We start from the raw sequence: 18027 nt of genomic DNA on the forward strand, positions 1-18027 counted from the left end.
TGTCACAGATCATAAAGATAGAATTCACTTTTATTAGCAGTGGAAATAACCTGATGAAACCTGGGACCTGTCAGAGTCTATGATATCATGCTTCCTAGTCACTGCCTGCCAGACGGGGTTTCATTCCCCGTGACCTAGAGTTCCTTCACTTCACGGCAACCGGGAAAGATGGGGATTCAGAAGCTCCTGCCCTGGGTATTAGATGTGAAACAGAAGTGGGGAGAGTGAGCATGATTGTAGGAGACGCTGCTTAGTTTGGGAAGTTTCCAAAACTTTATTTAAAGGGAACCTGTCAGGAGATTCAGGCTGCCCGAGCGACCAGCCGCAAGAAACACGACCAGCTCCATTTTTACAGTCTGCTATCTTTTGCTCTGAAACACGTTCCACCCTGTTCATGGCTGGTTTTTAGACTATGGTTAGGGCATATTAGTATGGGAAGTTTCCAAAACTTTATGTAAATGAAACCTTTGAGGAGATTCATGCTGCCCGAGCGACCAGCCGCAAGAAAAAGGACCAGCTCCATCTTTACAGTTCGCTATGTTTTGCTCTGAAACGCGTTACACCCTGTTCACGGCTTGTTTTTAGACTATGGTTAGGGCATATTAGGATGGGAAGTTTCCAAAACTTTATTTAAAGGGAACATGTCAGGAGATTCATCCTGCCCAAGCGACCGGCTGCAAGAAACAGGACCAGCTCCATCTTTACAGTTCACCATATTTTGCTCTGAAATGCATCGTAAAAAATTAGACTGCTTGTCGAATAGGAACATACCTGTCAATCGAGCAGGAACAAATCTTCCCCTCCCCCACAGCCCATCCTGTTCATGACTTGTTTTTAGACTATGGTTAGGGAAGCATAAACTACTGACATGTTTCCCTTAGGATTGTATAGATCCGGTGAGACTTCTCCATACAGGACAGGCGCCAGCTGTGCAGGAGATTGCATTTGATGCCCCTAAGGTTCTACGCAATCACATTGTGCCGATTGGTTGCCATGGCCAACTATAAGGTCCCTGCTGCCACAACCTTTTAACTTTCGTGAAGTCCAGCCAATCATGTAGTACAGCAGTATAAGGAAGAAGCAACCAAATGAACGTAGGTTCAAACACACTAAAAGAATTAAAACATAAAGTAAAAAAAAAAAAAAAAAATATATATATATATATATATATATATATACACAGTTGTGGCCAAAAGTATTGACACCCCTGCAATTCTGTCAGATAATACTCAGTTTCTTCCTGAAAATGATTGCAAACTCAAATTCTTTGGTATTATTATCTTCATTTAATTTGTCTTAAATGAAAAAACACAAAAAGAATTGTCCTAAAGCCAAATTGGATATAATTCCACACCAAACATAAAAAGAGGGTGGACAAAAGTATTGGCACTGTTCGAAAAATCATGTGATGCTTCTCTAATTTGTGTAATTAACAGCACCTGTAACTTACCTGTGGCACCTAACAGGTGTTGGCAATAACTAAATCACACTTGCAGTCAGTTGACATGGATTAAAGTTGACTCAACCTCTGTCCTGTGTCCTTGTGTGTACCACATTGAGCATGGAGAAAAGAAAGAAGACCAAAGAACTGTCTGAGGACTTGAGAAACCAAATTGTGAGGAAGCATGAGCAATCTCAAGGCTGAAGAGTCCATCTCCAAAGACCTGAATGTTCCTGTGCTACCGTGCGCAGTGTCATCAAGAAGTTTAAAGCCCATGGCACTGTGGCTAACCTCCCTAGATGTGAACGGAAAAGAAAAATTGACAAGAGATTTCAACGCAAGATTGTGCGGATGTTGGATAAAGAACCTCGACTAACATCCAAACAAGTTCAAGCTGCCCTGCAGTCCAAGGGTAGAACAGTGTCAACCTGTACTATCTGTCGACGTCTGAATGAAAAGGGACTGTATGATAGGAGACCCAGGAAGACCCCACTTCTTACCCCGAGACATAAAAAAGCCAGGCTGGAGTTTGCCAAAACTTACCTGAAAAAGCCTAAAACGTTTTGGAAGAATGTTCTCTGGTCAGATGAGACAAAAGTAGAGCTTTTTGGGCAAAGGCATCAACATAGAGTTTACAGGAGAAAAAAAGAGGCATTCAAAGAAAAGAACACGGTCCCTACAGTCAAGCATGGCGGAGGTTCCCTGATGTTTTGGGGTTGCTTTGCTGCCTCTGGCACTGGACTGCTTGACCGTGTGCATGGCATTATGAAGTCTGAAGACTACCAACAAATTTTGCAGCATAAGGTAGGGCCCACTGTGAGAAAGCTGGGTCTCCCTCAGAGGTCATGGGTCTTCCAGCAGGACAATGACCCAAAACACACTTCAAAAAGCACTAGAAAATGGTTTGAGAGAAAGCACTGGAGACTTCTAAGGTGGCCAGCAATGAGTCCAGACCTGAATCCCATAGAACACCTGTGGAGAGATCTAAAAATGGCAGTTTGGAGAAGGCACCATTCAAATATCAGGGACCTGGAGCAGTTTGCCAAAGTAGAATGGTCTAAAATTCCAGCAGAGCATTGTAAGAAACTCATTGATGGTTATCGGAAGCGGTTGCTCGCAGTTATTTTGGCTAAAGGTTGTGCAACCAAGTATTAAGCAGAGGGTGCCAATACTTTTGTCTCGCCCATTTTTGGAGTTTTGTGTGAAATGATCAATGTTTTGCTTTTTGCTTCACTCCCTTTTGTGTTTTTTCCAGTTAAGACAAATTAAATGAAGATAATAATATCAAAGAATTTGTGTTTGCAATCATTTTCAGGAAGAAACGGAGTATTATCTGACAGAATTTCAGGGGTGTCAATACTTTTGGCCACAACTGTATATATATACACTCACTGGCCACTTTATTAGGTACACCATGCTAGTAAGGGGTTGGACCCCCTTTTGCCTTCAGAACTGCCTCAATTCTTCGTGGCAGAGATTCAACAAGGTGCTGGAAGCATTCCTCAGAGATTTTGGACCATATTGACATGATGGCATCACACAGTTGGCGCAGATTTGTCGGCTGCACATCCCTGATGCGAATCTCCCGTTCCACCACATCCCAAAGATGCTCTATTGGATTGAGATCTGGTGACTGAGGAGGCCATTTGAGTACAGTGAACTCATTGTCATGTTCAAGAAACCAATCTGAGATGATTCGAGCTTTATGACATGGCGCATTATCCTGCTGAAAGTAGCCATCAGATGCCTGTTCTTAGCTGAGAGGAGTGGTACCCAGTGTGGTCTTCTGCTGCTGTAGCCCATCTGCCTCAAAGTTCGACGCACTGTGCGTTCAGAGATGCTCTTCTGCCTACCTTGGTTGTAACGGGTGGCAATTTGAGTCACTGTTGCCTTTCTATCAGCTCGAACCAGTCTGCCCATTCTCCTCTGACCTCTGGCATCAACATGGCATTTCCGGCCACAGAACTGCCGCTCACTGGATTTTTTTTCTTTTTCGGACCATTCTCTGTAAACCCTAGAGATGGTTGTGCGTGAAAATCCCAGTAGATCAGCAGTTTCTGAAATACTCAGACCAGCCCTTCTGGCACCAACAATCATGCCACGTTCAAAGGCACTCAAATCACCTTTCTTCCCCATACTGATGCTCGGTTTGAACTGCAGGAGATTGTCTTGACCATGTCTACATGCCTAAATGCACTGAGTTGCCGCCATGTGATTGGCTGATTAGAAATTAAGTCTTAACACACAGTTGGACAGGTGTACCTAATAAAGTGGCCAGTGAGTGTATATATATATATATATGTGTGTGTACAGTATATATATATTTTATATTACATTATTTTTATATATATATATAAAAGTTTGAATCGCTCCCTTATCCCATTTTATTAATAAATGTAAAAAATAAACATATCCGATCTATGAAAAAAAAAAAAATTACTGGTAACTCCATGAAGAAAAAAAAAATGCATTAAAATGTCTTATATACCCTACAATGAGATAATTAAAGATATTCAAGCAGTTATACAAATCTACTGACAGAAGTATAAAAAAAAGTTTTACAGATCTTAGAAAATGGTTCGCTTTTTAATTTTTTTGAAACAAAGTTCAAAATTTTGATAATACTAAAATACAAAAAAAAAAGCAACAAAGTTTAGTATTGCAGTACTCGTACTGATCTAGAAAATCATGTTGGCAGGTCTTTTTTACCGCACAATATACAGAGTAAAAAAATAAAATAAAAAAACCTTCCTTTTTTCCAGTATAATATATAGTAAATGTGAACAGCCTCATTCAAAATGAAAACTGGGTGTTACGTAGGTTGAAAAAAGACTTAGGGGGAGAGACACTGATTCTAGTTATGTATCACGTACTGGCCTGTGTTTTGCTTTGTTTCAATAAAATCAGTGTTTTATGAGTAGGAGAGTATCATGGACTCTGTCTCTACACCATGCTGCTGTCAGATTACATGGCAGAAACCTGTGGACAGATTCTCTTTTAATGGTGTTATGGTGTCTGCCATTACTACCTCTTGTGGTCGGACATTCCACAGTCTGACAGCTCTAACTGTAAAGAATCCTTTCCTATTTAGCAGTCTGAAATTTGCATTGGAGGTTGAATGGGCAGGATACCATACTATGTTATCTCAGTTATCGGGCAAATTAGAGGATTGGCCAGTAGAAGTCCGTTATGGCTAATTGGGACTTTCCTTAGCAATAGACGACCTCCGTGCTGCGCATTCACATTTCATTGAGGGTAGAATCCCACTGACAACTCCAGCACCTCCTGACAACCTCTAGCCTGACAACCTCTAGCGAGCGGCAGCTTGAGACCTGATATTGGCGTGTAACCTGTCTTTCCTACTTTGAATTTTCTAGAAATCCGTTTCCTATCTGGATTCCTGAGTATACCGTAGATTGTGCTGGCCATGGAATAAGATTTCTGCGCAGCGATTACTGGCAGCGTTACTACATCTGGCCCGGGCTGGTCAGACCTCGGATTGACCGGTCTCTGGAGCGGATCCAGTGCCATGACTCATTACCTCTGACATCCGTAATGGGCCTCACTACATCAAACCTTAAAAGCCCTCCCGAAATAGAGCAATAACTAGGTGGCTCATGACGTCAGCCCGCACGCCTATTGTATGGATAATTGGACGTTTTTTCCTTTTGCTTTATGTGCTGCTGACAGATGTCGCCCTCTCGCCGGTGAATTTCTACCCCGCTCCGGCCAGAGGGGAAAACTTGATTACATTTAATTAAACAAAATGGACAAATTACTGAGACTTTTTCCAAAATGTTCCGTTCACTTTCCATCCACACCACCTTTTCCTACAGCCGAGTTTTGCGAGGTTTCTTTTCTAACCGTATAACCTTTTATCATTAAGGTTAACACCGTAGCGTCTGGCACCGGATGATATAAGTGCGTAGGTTTCATTTAAAGGGCAAGTAAATATTCACAACTCCTTTGTTTGGTGATCGGAAACATTTAAGCCAAAAAAATAGGAAATCAGGAAAGGGGGCAAACACTTTTTCACACACCTGTAGTTGATCGGCTCTTGTTTATGGGTAGAAAGTGGTCTCCGTAAATGGAGCATAACCCCTGGGCTTCACAGGAAATTGTTAACTTTGCCATGCACTGTAATACTGACGGTTTACAGTATCAGGGTTGTTCAGAATTACAATAATAAAGATAGAAAACATTTGTTATGTATTAAAAACAGATGCCATACGGATGTGCAAAAGGGACTCACTGACGAAAAACAGACTATTTTGCACGCGCTCGTGTGAACTCGGCCTAAGTTTGAATGATCCCCTTTGCCCTTTACAAATATAAATAAAAAAAAATTCATATTTTATATCGCCACATACACATAAATCCCATCTATGAGAATATCAGAGAAAAGAGGGAGACACAAAAGCGCAAATAGGGTCTTATCAAACGTTACACAGAGTTGCCCACCAAGAGAGCTACTCACCTGGTGAGAGTGAAGGAAAGACATATATTAATGGCGGCTGATGCAGATCCACAGGTCAGTGCAGGACCTGGTTGAAGCATACACTTAGGTAGGAAGGAAGGATCATCCCCGTGCTGCCGCAAGAAGAATTCAAAAAATTGTAGAGGTTTCAGCGTGGTTTATTCTACGCGTTTCAGGGTTCAGGTGACACCCTTCATCAGGACATACCACAAATATGGTATGGCCTGATGAAGGGGTCACCTGAACCCTGAAACGCGTAGAATAAACCACGCTGAAACCTCTACAATTTTTGGAATTCTTCTTGCGGCAGCGCGGGGATGATCCTTCCTTCCTACCTAAGTGTATATCTATGAGAATATAAAATTAATCAACCCATATAGTAGACAACATAAAGAAAGGAAAAAAAATCAGACTGCCATTATTGTCGCTTTTCCATCATTGCACCTTCCACAAAAAAATAAAAAAATGCAGTAAAAAGCTACCAAAGCATCACAATGGTACCAATAAAAACTAAGGCTCAATTTTTTCACCACTCAGTGTCATTCAAAGCTACAACTCATCCTGCAATAAACAAGCCCCCCATATGGCTGTGCCGACGAAAAATAGGGAAAAAAATGGATCTTGGAAGATGAAAATTGGCCACAAGCGACGGCAATTGCACTCAAAGGAAATCTGTCAGTAAGATCAACCCTCCTAGCCTTTGTGAGACATGTAATGACTGACAGTCTTCTCTCCTGATCTACGTGACTCACACTGGTAACTCCCCCTTTCATATATAATGAGCTGTGGAGGACGATTCTCGAGAAGATCTATGTCCGGCCCATAGATCTTAACAGCTCGTTTACATAATAGCAAAAACGTGGATTTCTCTAGAATAAAACATCGGATCTCAGATATCAATATATCATTTTATTCAGCTTCCTGAATTATACAGTTTGATACTATTTTAGCTTTTAAAAAAAAAAAGTTTTTTTTTTTAATGTTTTACTCTTTGTTTCAGTTTGCTCAGGGAACTCGAACCTGCAATCGTTCAACCACTTATACTATGCAGTCAAAGGAGAAAGTGTTGGCACCCATGACATTTTTCCATAATATGAAGTATTTCTCCCAGAAAATTATTGCAATTACACATTTTGTTTTACACATGTTCGTTTCCTTTGTGCGTATTGGAACAACGCAAAAAAACAGAGAAAAAAAAAGACAAATTGGACATAATTTCACACAAAACCCCAAAAATGGTCCTGACAAAATTGTTGGCACCCACAAATTAATATCTGGTTGCACACCCTTTGGAATAAATAACTGCGATCAATAACTTCCTATAACCATCAACAAGCTTCTTAAACCTCTCAACTGGAATTTTGGATCTCTCATCTTTTGCAAACTGCTCCAGGTCTCTCATATTTGAAGGCGCCTTCTCCCAACAGCAATTTCAATATCTCTCCAGAGGTGTTCAATGGGAATTAGATCTGGACTCATTACTGACCACTTCAGAACTCTCCAGAACTCTTGTTTCCACCCATTTCTGTGTGCTTCTTGAAGTATGTTTGGAATCAGTGTCCTGCTGGAAGACCCATGACCTAGGACTTAAACCCAGATGGGCTTTACATTGCAACCAAAATCTTTTGGTGATCTTCAGATTTCATGATGCCTTGCAAACACTCAAGGCAGAAAAACAACCCCCAAACATCTTTGAACCTCCACAATATTTGATTGTAGGTACAGTGTTCGTTTCTTTGTAGGTCTCATTCTGTTTTCGGTAAACAGTAGAATGATGTGCTTAACCAAAAAGCTCTATCTTGGTCTCATCTGTCCACAAGAAGCTTTCCCAGAAGGATTTTGGCTAACTTACATACATTTTGGAAACTGCAGTTTAGCTTTTTATGTCTCTGTGTGAGCAGTGGGGTCCTCCTCGGTCTCCTTCCAAAGCTTTCATTTCAGTCAAATGTTGACAGATAGTTTGTGCTGACGCTGATGCACCCTGAGCCTGCAGGACAGCTTGACGGTCTTTGGAACTTTCTTGGGGCTGCTTATCCACCATCCGGACTATATTGTGTTTCACCCTTTCATCAATTTGTCTCTGCCGTCCACATCCACGGAGATTAGCTACAGTGCCATTAGCTGTAAATTTCTTGATTCTGTTGTTCACCGTGTACAAAAGAACATCAGTATCTCTGGAGATAGACTTGTAACCTTGAGATTGTTGGTATTTTTCAGCAATTTTGGTTCTCAAGTCCTCAGACAATTCTCTTCTCCTCCTTCTGTTCTCCATGCTTAGTGTGGCACACACAGATACACAATGCAAAGATTGAGTCATCTTCTGCACTGTTTTCTGGTTTCAGGTGTGATTTTCATATTGTCCATACTTGTTACTTGCCACAGGTGAGTTTGAACGAGCATCACATGCATGAAACAAAGATGGTTACCCACAGTTTTGTAAAGATGCCAACAATTTTGTACATCCAATTTTGGGGGTTTTGTGTGAAATGATGTCCAATTTGCATTTTTTTCTCAGTTTTTTTGTTTGTGTTGTTCCAATAGACACAAACAAATTGAACGTGTTTAACAAAACATGTCATTGCAATAATTTTCTGGGAGAAATACTTTATTTCCTGGAGCAAATTCAAGGGTGCCAACACTTTCGACTATGACTGCATACTGCAATGCAAATATTTAGCAGTTTAAATCACAGTCTGCTATGAAAGCTTGGCCTGTGGCTACACTTCATAGGAGTACTAAGATGGCAGATGGTGGGGGAGTCAATGCGTGTTGGGTTGCTCAAGAATCGGCAACTGCTTTTTTTTAAATGTCCATGTCAGAGATATAGTAGCAGCATATAAATAGTTATCAGCAGCGATCGGAGCTGAGCTCTGGCCACTACTGTTAGAGGCAGATGTCAGCTGTGTAACGCAGCCCGTGTCTGCTGTGTCTGCACACTCTGACGTGCTACATGGCAGATATGTCCATTGTTGAGCGAAAATGGACAAGTTTTCTATATGATGCATATAGTATACTAAGCCACTGCATTTCATTTTTATTGCCTCCTGTCATTGCAGTTACAAAATCTCGATCGAGACGTTGAGATGATGCTCTCCACGGTTCGGGCTGAGAACAAGAAAATGAAGAGCGATTTTGAAAAGTAAGCACTTGCGTAATTCTGCGAAAATGAGAGTTCTTTTGGTGTTTCCCAGTAGAAGTGTAAAATATGTAACAGGCCCCTCTGGCAGTAAGGTTCTCCTGAGACCAGCACAGATCTCTGTGGATTTCAGCAGCCTGATATGATGTATTCGTCCTCCTTCTAGATAAATTCTCACTTCTGTGAAACGCGATGGACATATGGTCACCATCCTGAGCACATGGAGCTTGTGGATGTTCCTCCTGGCACAGACAACTGCTTTAAAAGTTAACACGTGGAAGCCATACGGCTTTTGCATGAATAAATTGGCAACTAGATAATACCATTACCCCTTATATTTACACACCTTGACTTCAGATATTCAGTGCTGACTGTTCAGGTCAACACCTTCTTGGCAAAGTAGTACGGTAACACACAGTTATCAGGTTATTCATTCATTTCCAGGAGGAGTAACAGAGGGTCAACACTGGTTATTTCATCAGATTTTTACTAAAACAGAATAAAGTTGCCATAAACTTTCACGCTCTTTTTTACCCCCAGACAAAAAAGGTGGCTGGCTGAACAGGAAGAAGTATTGAAGACCTTAAACGACAAAATAGAGCAAGTGAAACAAGAAAATGAAAATATTTCTGAGAGCAGGTACCAGCGTGCCCGAACAATGAACATTTCATACTATAGTCACATCTTTAATAAGTACACATTTGTCTTCTATGTGCAGCATCTTTGTGGACAGTTTATTGTTTAGTGCAAGTATTTGGGGTTAGAAATCATTTGGGTTTCATTAAAAACTTTGCACTGTTTGACTTTAACAGGATCTTTGTTTTCCTACACATTCAACTTTAATGTGGTTTGTGGTCATGATTTAGCTGAGAGGAGCTGAGAAAGAGACAGATAAAACAGTAAGAAGGCTTATAACGAGCTAACTGACGGGTTCTCCGTTAACTCATTCTGCAGCCAACAATAGTCGGTACAATGTAGAGGCCATAGAAGGCAAGCGGTGAAGCTTTCTTATGAAACCCTAATTAGCTCTAATGTTTTACATTTAAGTAAAAAAAAAATTAAAGAAAAACATGTTTCCCGGAGATGGACAACCCTTTTAAATACTATTTACTTTGAGACAGTGGCCAGCGTTGTTGTGAATGGCCGGTATGTGTCGCAGAGGTGGAGGTCCTCTGCACTGTAAGCCGGAAACGTTACTCTGGGACCTGTAGTTCCACGAACCTTGTTTAGCTTATAAGGGGCTGGGCTTACAGGGTCGGCCAGAGAGCTGGGTGGGACTGACTAACCACACACCTCCCATCAATGGGTGTGTCTAATACATTATAATGAGACTGTGGTGTGGTCACATAGTCTGTGTTGGAAGGTCCTGCAAGAGGACAGGTTTTCCTGAATAGCACATGGTGAGGCCATGTACCTGCAGAGCCGGTGACGGCTAACTGCATTGGGAAGCAACTGACTTTCTGAGGGTCTGGAACTGTCGGGTTTGAGCTGTTGAGCAAGTCATCGTCCGGGACAGTGCTCTCAGTTAGGCAGCTTCCCTGACAAGGAGTCAGTGTGTGGAGTGGAGCTCCTGGAAGGTAACCTCAGACAAGGGGGTTGTAACAAGGCAGAGAGGTGTATCTGCTACATGAACAGACTGGCGCCTTACTATGTTACGTGGATGTAACGGAACTGACTGTACACTGTCCGGTTTATGCTGAGTTTAAATAAACCGGATGGTCTGTTTAAGAGAGAAACCGTTCCGGTGTGCCTTAAAACAGCAATGAGGGAATAAGGCCTAGTAACGGCTGCCGCCTTAATGCATATCGCGTTCGTTAAGGGGTTAAAGATGAAAGAATAATGAAATGACCCCTTCTTCATCTGACCTGAACCCTATTGAAAACTTGTGGGCTCTTCTTACACGAGAGATTTACAGTGAAGAAAAGCGGCCACCTGTCTGACCAGTGTCAGTGAGGCTGTGGTTGGTGCTGTCCAAAAAGTTGATCAACAGATTAAGAAACTGACGAACTCCATGGATGGTAGGCTTATGATCGTTATTGAAAAGAAGGGCGGCCAAATGGTCACTGATGTACTGATGTATTTTTTGGAAATGTCAGAAATGTATTTTTGTACATTTTGGGTTGTTTGGTTATTATTCTCACTTTATGTCATAGAAATAACCATTTGAAATGGGAACATTTTAATTTTTATTATTGCATAATAATTCTGCACACATAGATATTCTCCTAAGAAAGACTGAAAGTTACTTTTACTTTCTTAAATATTTACCGTATGGATGGTTCGACAGCACTGTAGTTGTTCAATAATAAAAATAATCATCAAAAATAAACATTGCCTAATGTGCACACAGTGAAGATTAGAACCATTCATTTATACTAAGTAAGTGTTATAAAAGGCATCACTGAAAATACTCTTTAGGCCCCATTCACACATCCTGATATTTCAGTGTCCATGCGTACAATCCGTGTGCCGTCCTTGGGCACCATCTGTGTGACACATACTGGGATGAAATGCAGAATAGAATTGACAGATGTGCAAAGATAGATAGAATGAAAATAGATGTCTGTGATATCTATATATATATAATTGCCTTAAATTGTCTGTCATCCACTTCCGTCTGGATGTCCCCGAATCCCACAATCCACCGCGCTGACCGGAAGTACGCCGACCGCCATATTGAAATACCCCAGTGATGGGTGTTCCAATATGGCGCCCGCTGGTGCTACCAGGACCACCAGTGGGACACCGACAGGACCCCCCCCCCCGACGCTGCCGGAACCCCCCCCCCCCCCCCGCCGCCTGTACTCACATACACACACGCATGTATTCACACACACACGTATTCACATACACACACTCACATACATGTATTCACATACACACACACGTACTCACACACACACGTACTCACATACACGTACACACACACTTCCCGATAGCATCGGGCACACCTCTAGTATATAATAAGTGATGTGCACATGTAGTTTACTGTACTTGTATTTAGCTAATAAATGAAAAAAAAAACAACAACTATTTTTCACAACCAAGGAAAAGCAGACAGTTGCGGGTTCATATTATCAGGCTGGGAAGGTCCCTGGTTATTGGGCCCTTTCCAGTTAAACCGCTGTCCCATCTTAGACGTATTCATACGTCCCTGTGACCTGGGTCTTATTGACCTAGGACGTATGGATACATCCCGGAGATTTTGTGTGCACATTGGCTGTGCGCGCGAGATCCCTGCCGGTTGTCAGCTGATTTTGACAGCTGGCACTCAGTGCCAAGAGCGGTCCCGCACCGCTCCCTGAACTTTAACCCCTTAAATTGCTGCATCCCCATGCAATACAAGCAATCAGCCTGCAAAAAATGATAGTCCCATAGTGGGACAAAGTAAAAAAGTATAAAAAATAAAAAAAAATTTGAAATATATTGTACCCATAAATAAATATTTTTTTGAGAAAAAAACAAAACAATAAACGTACACATATTTGGTATCACCCCGTCCACAATCACCCAACCTATGTTCCACTAGTTAACACCTTTAGTAAACACCATAAAAAAATTTAAATAATGCTTTATCATCATACCACCGAACAAAAAGTGGAATAAAATGCAATCAAAAATACAAATATAAATAAACATGGTACCGCTGAAAACGTCATCTTGTCCCGCAAAAAATAGAGCCATAAGGCGGCTTATCAGTGGAAAAATAAAAAAGTTATAGCTCTCAGAATAAAGCGATGCAAAAATACTGTATTTTGCGGATTATAAGACGCAACGGATTATAAGACTCACCCCAAATTTTTAATAAAATGGTGGTGCTACTTTAAAATCCATGCGTCTTATTGCTTAATGGGGGTGGTAGCTGCAGTGAAGCCCAGGGTCGCCGCTGGAGGAGACAAGAGTGGAGCATTGCTGTAGGCCGCCTGGGATGAGGGGGTGTTCCCATGTGCACTGCGCGTGTTCGGTGCTGCTGGTGTTCGGTGCTGCGGGGGCTCTGCTGTCATTTTGTGAAAGCCCAGAGCTCCCGCAGTTACATGGTTTCCTATGCGGGGGACTGGACTCTGGGAAAATGGCTGTCGTCCGGGGGCGGCACCTGCGTAGATGGAGATCTCGGCACCAAGATCTCGGGAGTGGAGATCTCAGATCAAACATAAAAACCTGATATAAATCTGGTATCGCTGTAATCGCACCGACCCAAAGAATAAAGTCGCCATATCGCTTATACTGCACAAGGAAGGGCGTAAAATATAAATAAAACCAATTCTTACCTGCTGTTTTGTCCACTCTACATCACAAAAATCGCAGTAAGGTTCGGCACACATTTATCCTGTGCTCTGCGCTAAGTGCTCACACTGGGGCTTCCGTGTAAATCTCTGATTCAGACGAAGCCTCTGACGGAAGATTCGCTATAATGAGGCAGATAGAGGCACTATGGAAGCCATAGGACCTGTGATCCGTCTTACTAGGATTGCATAAAAGTGATGTTAGCCACAGTTTTGTGCACTTCTGAAAAGAAGGTCAACACTGAATAGAGGCCAGATGGAGTCCAGAGTAATTCTGCTGCCTCATTATAGTGATTGTATCCCTCAGGGATTTCATCTGAACCACGTCACTCGGAGATTTAGATGGAAACTCCAAATTAAGTGCTCGACGTACAGTAGAGTGCCGGATAAATGTGATCCTAAAAGTTATTTAAAATGTTCCTAACAAAAGCTTCAACTTAATCCACAAAAAAAAGTCCCCACTCATGCCATCATCTGTAAATGGAAATATAGGGGGCTTACACGTTACTTGCAGCACAAAGGCTCTGGAAAGCTAAATGTCTCCTTCGTTCTCAAAAGACATTCAGCAAATTCTGAGCTTCCAAATGCCCCCCTCCCTTCTAAGCCCCACAGTGTACCTAAACCACATATGGCTCCCACGTTTGGCATTTCTGGGGTCATGAGAGCCTGTCTAAATTACGAGTGCGTGTCTCCAGAAGCCTGAGCTGGGCATAATGTATTGGTCACTACAACGTACTGATCATTACAGCGTACTGGTCACTACAATGGCAGTTTGCAATTTTCACTCGGCACATCCACTGCTGCTTGTTTCTGGAAAACACCCATGGAGTCAAAATCGTCACTACACCTTGTAGAGATCGTATTCACTCAGGTGCGGCAGAAGGAAGACAGGAGCCTCATTTCTTTTCTGTGCGGGTTTATTTGCTCCATAAACCCCTAAGTCGCAACAAAAGGTAAACGGCCTTTAGAACAAGGAAAACAACACAAAATGTCCTTAGCCGGGTTCTGCTCCCTCAGCTCTGTGGGTACACAGGCCTGGCAATGTTCAGCACGCAGGCTCGGTCTGGAGCCACACACAGACAGGAGGGCTTCTCCATCCCAGGACACCGACCATGTGCCAAACAACAGCCTCCATTATGTAGGCTGTAACCACACCCACTTGTGAGATATGTGGGTAGCCAGACCCGCCCATCTCTCAGCTACCCGCAACCCAGACCCAGATGGACTAAACAACAAGCTAGTGCTTAATTGCACTAAATAAAAATACTCCGGGTTACATCACAGGGAGCAGTCATCCCTGTGACACATACCTCCCATTGATTGCATGGCCATTAGTCTCCTTACAACCTGTAGATACATTCTCAAAGGGGTATCATTTCCAAAATGGGGTCACTTGACGGACGGATTCTAAGCTCTTCTAGCACTTAGGGGTTCTGTGTATGGAGTCCCTTCGTATGGCTAAGCAGTACTGTACAGCCACATATGGGTTATTGACACGTTCAGTAGAAATTGTGGGACAAATTATGGTGCTATTGTTACCCACTTCTTGTGTCAATTTTGGTGGTGTCACGGCACCCGTAAACCATAACAGTAAAATATGCACTATAGTATGGCGCTCCTTCCCTTCTGAGCTTTGCACTGTGGATGAAAAATATTTCCCGATTGCATGTAGGGTATTGGTGCACTGAGGAAAAAATGGACCTCAGTTTGTTGTGAAACAATTTCCTATTATCCCTTAGAAAAATTAAAAACTTAGGGCTAAAATAACATTTTAGTGGTAAAAATGTAATTTATTCTTTTTTTCACCACTCAATGGTATAAAATTCTGTGAGGCATATGTGGTGTCCGTATGATCACTTCACTCCTAGATGAATTCATTGGGGAGTGTAGTTTGTACAATGAGTTCACATACTAGGGTTTCTGTTCTGGCACCATTCCAGCAAAATCTGAACTCCAATGAGGCGCCTCTTTTTTTCTGAGTTTTGCACTGTGCCTCAAAAGTAGTATTCCATCACATATGGGGTATCAGCTTACTCAGGAGAAATTGCACAACAAATTGTATGGTTCAATTTCTCCTGTTACCCTTATGAAAATGCAAAATTTGGGGCTAAAATAACATTTTTTGTGGGGAAAGTGTGATTTTTTTTTTTCATTTTCACAGCTTGATGTTAAAAACTTCTGTGAAGCACCTGGTGGTTCAAGGTGCTCACCACACATTTAAATACATTCATTGAGGGGTCTAGTTTCCAAAATGGGGTCGCTTTGGGGTTTTTCCATTGTTTAGGAACATCAGGGGCTCTTCAAATGGAACATGGCGTCCGCTAATCATTCCAGCAAATTTTACATTCAAAAGTCAAATTACGCTCCTTCTCTTCTAAGCCCTGCCATGCGCACAAACAGTAGTTTTCTCCCACATTTGAGGTATTGGCGTACTCAGGAGAAATTGCACAACAAATTGTATGGAGCAATTTCTCCTGAGTACCCTTAAGAAAATGGAAAATTTGGGGCCAAAATAACATTTTTGTGGCTAAAACTTTGATTTTTTTATAAACTTTTGTAAAGCACCTGAGGTTTCATTGTGCTCACCATACATCTAGATCAGTCTACTTTCCAAAATGGTTTTCTTGGTGGGGGATTTTCACTGTTCAGGCACATCAGGGGCTCACCAAATGTGACATGGCATCAGCTAATTGTTCCAGCAAATTGCGCATTCAAAAAGTTAAATAGCACTCCTTCCCTTCCAAGCTCTGCCGTGCACCCAAACAGTAGTTTTCCCTTACATATTGGGTATAAGCATGTTTCGGAGAAATTGCACAACAAATTTCGGGATCCATTTTTTTCCTGTTACCCTTGTGAAAATAAAAATAATTTGGATCCAAAGTACGTTTTTGTGAAAAAAAGTTAAATGTTCATTTTTTTCCCCACATTCCAAAAATTTCTGTGAAGCACATGAAGGGTTAATAAACTTCTCGAATCTGGTTTTGAGCAGCTTGAGGGGGTCAGTTTTTAGAATGGTGTCACTTTTGGGTATTTTATATCATATAGACCCCTCAAAGTGACTTCAAATGTGATGTCCCCTAAAAAAAAAACGGTCTTGTAAATTTTGTTGTAAAAATGAAAATTCGCTAGTCAACTTTTAACCCTTATAACGTCCTTACAAAAAAAAAATTTGGTTTCAAAAATTGTACTGATATAAAGTAGACATGTGGGAAATGTTATTTATTAACTATTTTTTGTGACACATCACTCTTAAGGGCATAAGAATTCAAAATTTGAAAATTGCAACATTTTCAAAATTTTTACAAATTTGTGCTTTTTTCATAAATAAACGCAAGTCATATTGAACAAATTTTACCACTATTATGAAGTATGAAATGTCATGAAAAAATATTCTAAGAATCAGCGGGATCCGTTAAAGCGTTCCAGAGTTATAACCTCATAAAGTGACACTGGTTAGAACTTTAAAATTTGGCCAGGTCATTAAGGTCAATATTGGCTCGGTCAATAAGGGGTTAAGTGTTTAGACACATCTTGCACCTCATTCTCCAAGTGGACATAGTTTAGATGAAAAGTGTGCGCTATTTAAATTCAACACCGTACAAAAAGAAATCTAAATTTAAGCTAACCATTAGGAGATGTGAAAGAGTCTAAAAATGCTCAAGATTTATCAGTCTTGTGCTAGTGTGATAAATTTGGTGCATTTTTAGACCTTCTGTCCTAAGTTATCTCTGTCTAAATAGTGGACAGGATTTGTTTTTTAATACCATATAAGATGTATGAGCTCATACACAATAGATATTTGTTGGCTGATCTGTGTCTGGGCCAATTGTTCCGCCGGTATTCCTCCATACACAGGAGCGCTCACTTTGCCAAGTGCTCCTGCGTTCTGTACTAGAGAGCCTGCCAATATCTGTTTTTGGCCTTTGTATTAATGTGTATAGGGGTCCTTAATCCTTCTCTTATAGGACTGTAAACCAGATTTTACAATGTGAGCTACTTTTGCTGCATGGTGGTGAATAATAAGTCTAATCATCTCATCTCTATTTGTTGTGTCCTTCTCAGTGCAATTCATAAACTGAAAAATAAACTTAAGGAAGAGAAAGCCTTTAAGGAAGAACTGCTATCTGCATTTGGCGACTTCATAGAGGAGCACTTTCCTCTTCCTGGAGAGGATGGAAGGTTCGTCAAGAAGAAAAAGGTATGGGTGGGATAAAGGTCTCCCCCGTAACATACTAGAACTCTACAACCTATGGTTAGCCTTGTAATGTCACAAGGTTACTCATGGCTACTTAGCTTTCATATTCTAGAATTACATTTGCTGCAGTCTGCTGATAGAAGACTGTTTCCCAGAGGCGTCCTTCCAGAGGGCTGCAATCTAGAAAGTCTTATTTAGGGTATGTGCACACGTTGCGAATTCTGCTGCTGATTTTTTCGCGCGGATTTTGCTAAATCCGCAGGTTAAATGACCTGCGTTTTACCTGTGGATTTAGTGCAGATTTCCTGCGGATTTTCTGCAGATTTTGTGCGGATTTCCCCTGCATTTTTACACCTGCGGATTCCTATAATGGAGCAGGTGTAAAAACACTGCGGATTCCGCACAAAGAATTGACATACTACGGATTCAAATCCGCAGCAAATCTGCGTGGAAAAATCCGCAGCATGTGCACAGCGTTTTTTGTTTTACATTGAT

General features: G+C 41.5%; 1 protein-coding gene across 5 annotated transcripts in view; it reads left to right on the forward strand.

The window, feature by feature from the left end:
• Window positions 1-18027, forward strand: part of CENPK (centromere protein K) — a 121149-nt gene that overhangs the window by 65514 nt on the left and 37608 nt on the right. For all 5 annotated transcript variants that reach the window (XR_012233864.1, XR_012233866.1, XR_012233865.1 and 2 more), the window contains exons 7-9: window positions 8975-9057; window positions 9595-9693; window positions 17400-17535. Coding sequence is in view for 2 of the 5 variants with exons in the window: in XM_073584239.1 (XP_073440340.1) it covers window positions 8975-9057; window positions 9595-9693; window positions 17400-17535 (318 nt within the window). In the remaining 3 variants the exon portion in view is untranslated. The remainder of the gene's footprint in view (window positions 1-8974; window positions 9058-9594; window positions 9694-17399; window positions 17536-18027) is intronic.

This window comes from Dendrobates tinctorius, unplaced genomic scaffold, assembly GCF_039654945.1.
Source record: "Dendrobates tinctorius isolate UK_male_01 unplaced genomic scaffold, ASM3965494v1 ptg000083l, whole genome shotgun sequence".
In the NCBI taxonomy this organism is placed as follows: Eukaryota; Metazoa; Chordata; class Amphibia; order Anura; family Dendrobatidae; genus Dendrobates; species Dendrobates tinctorius.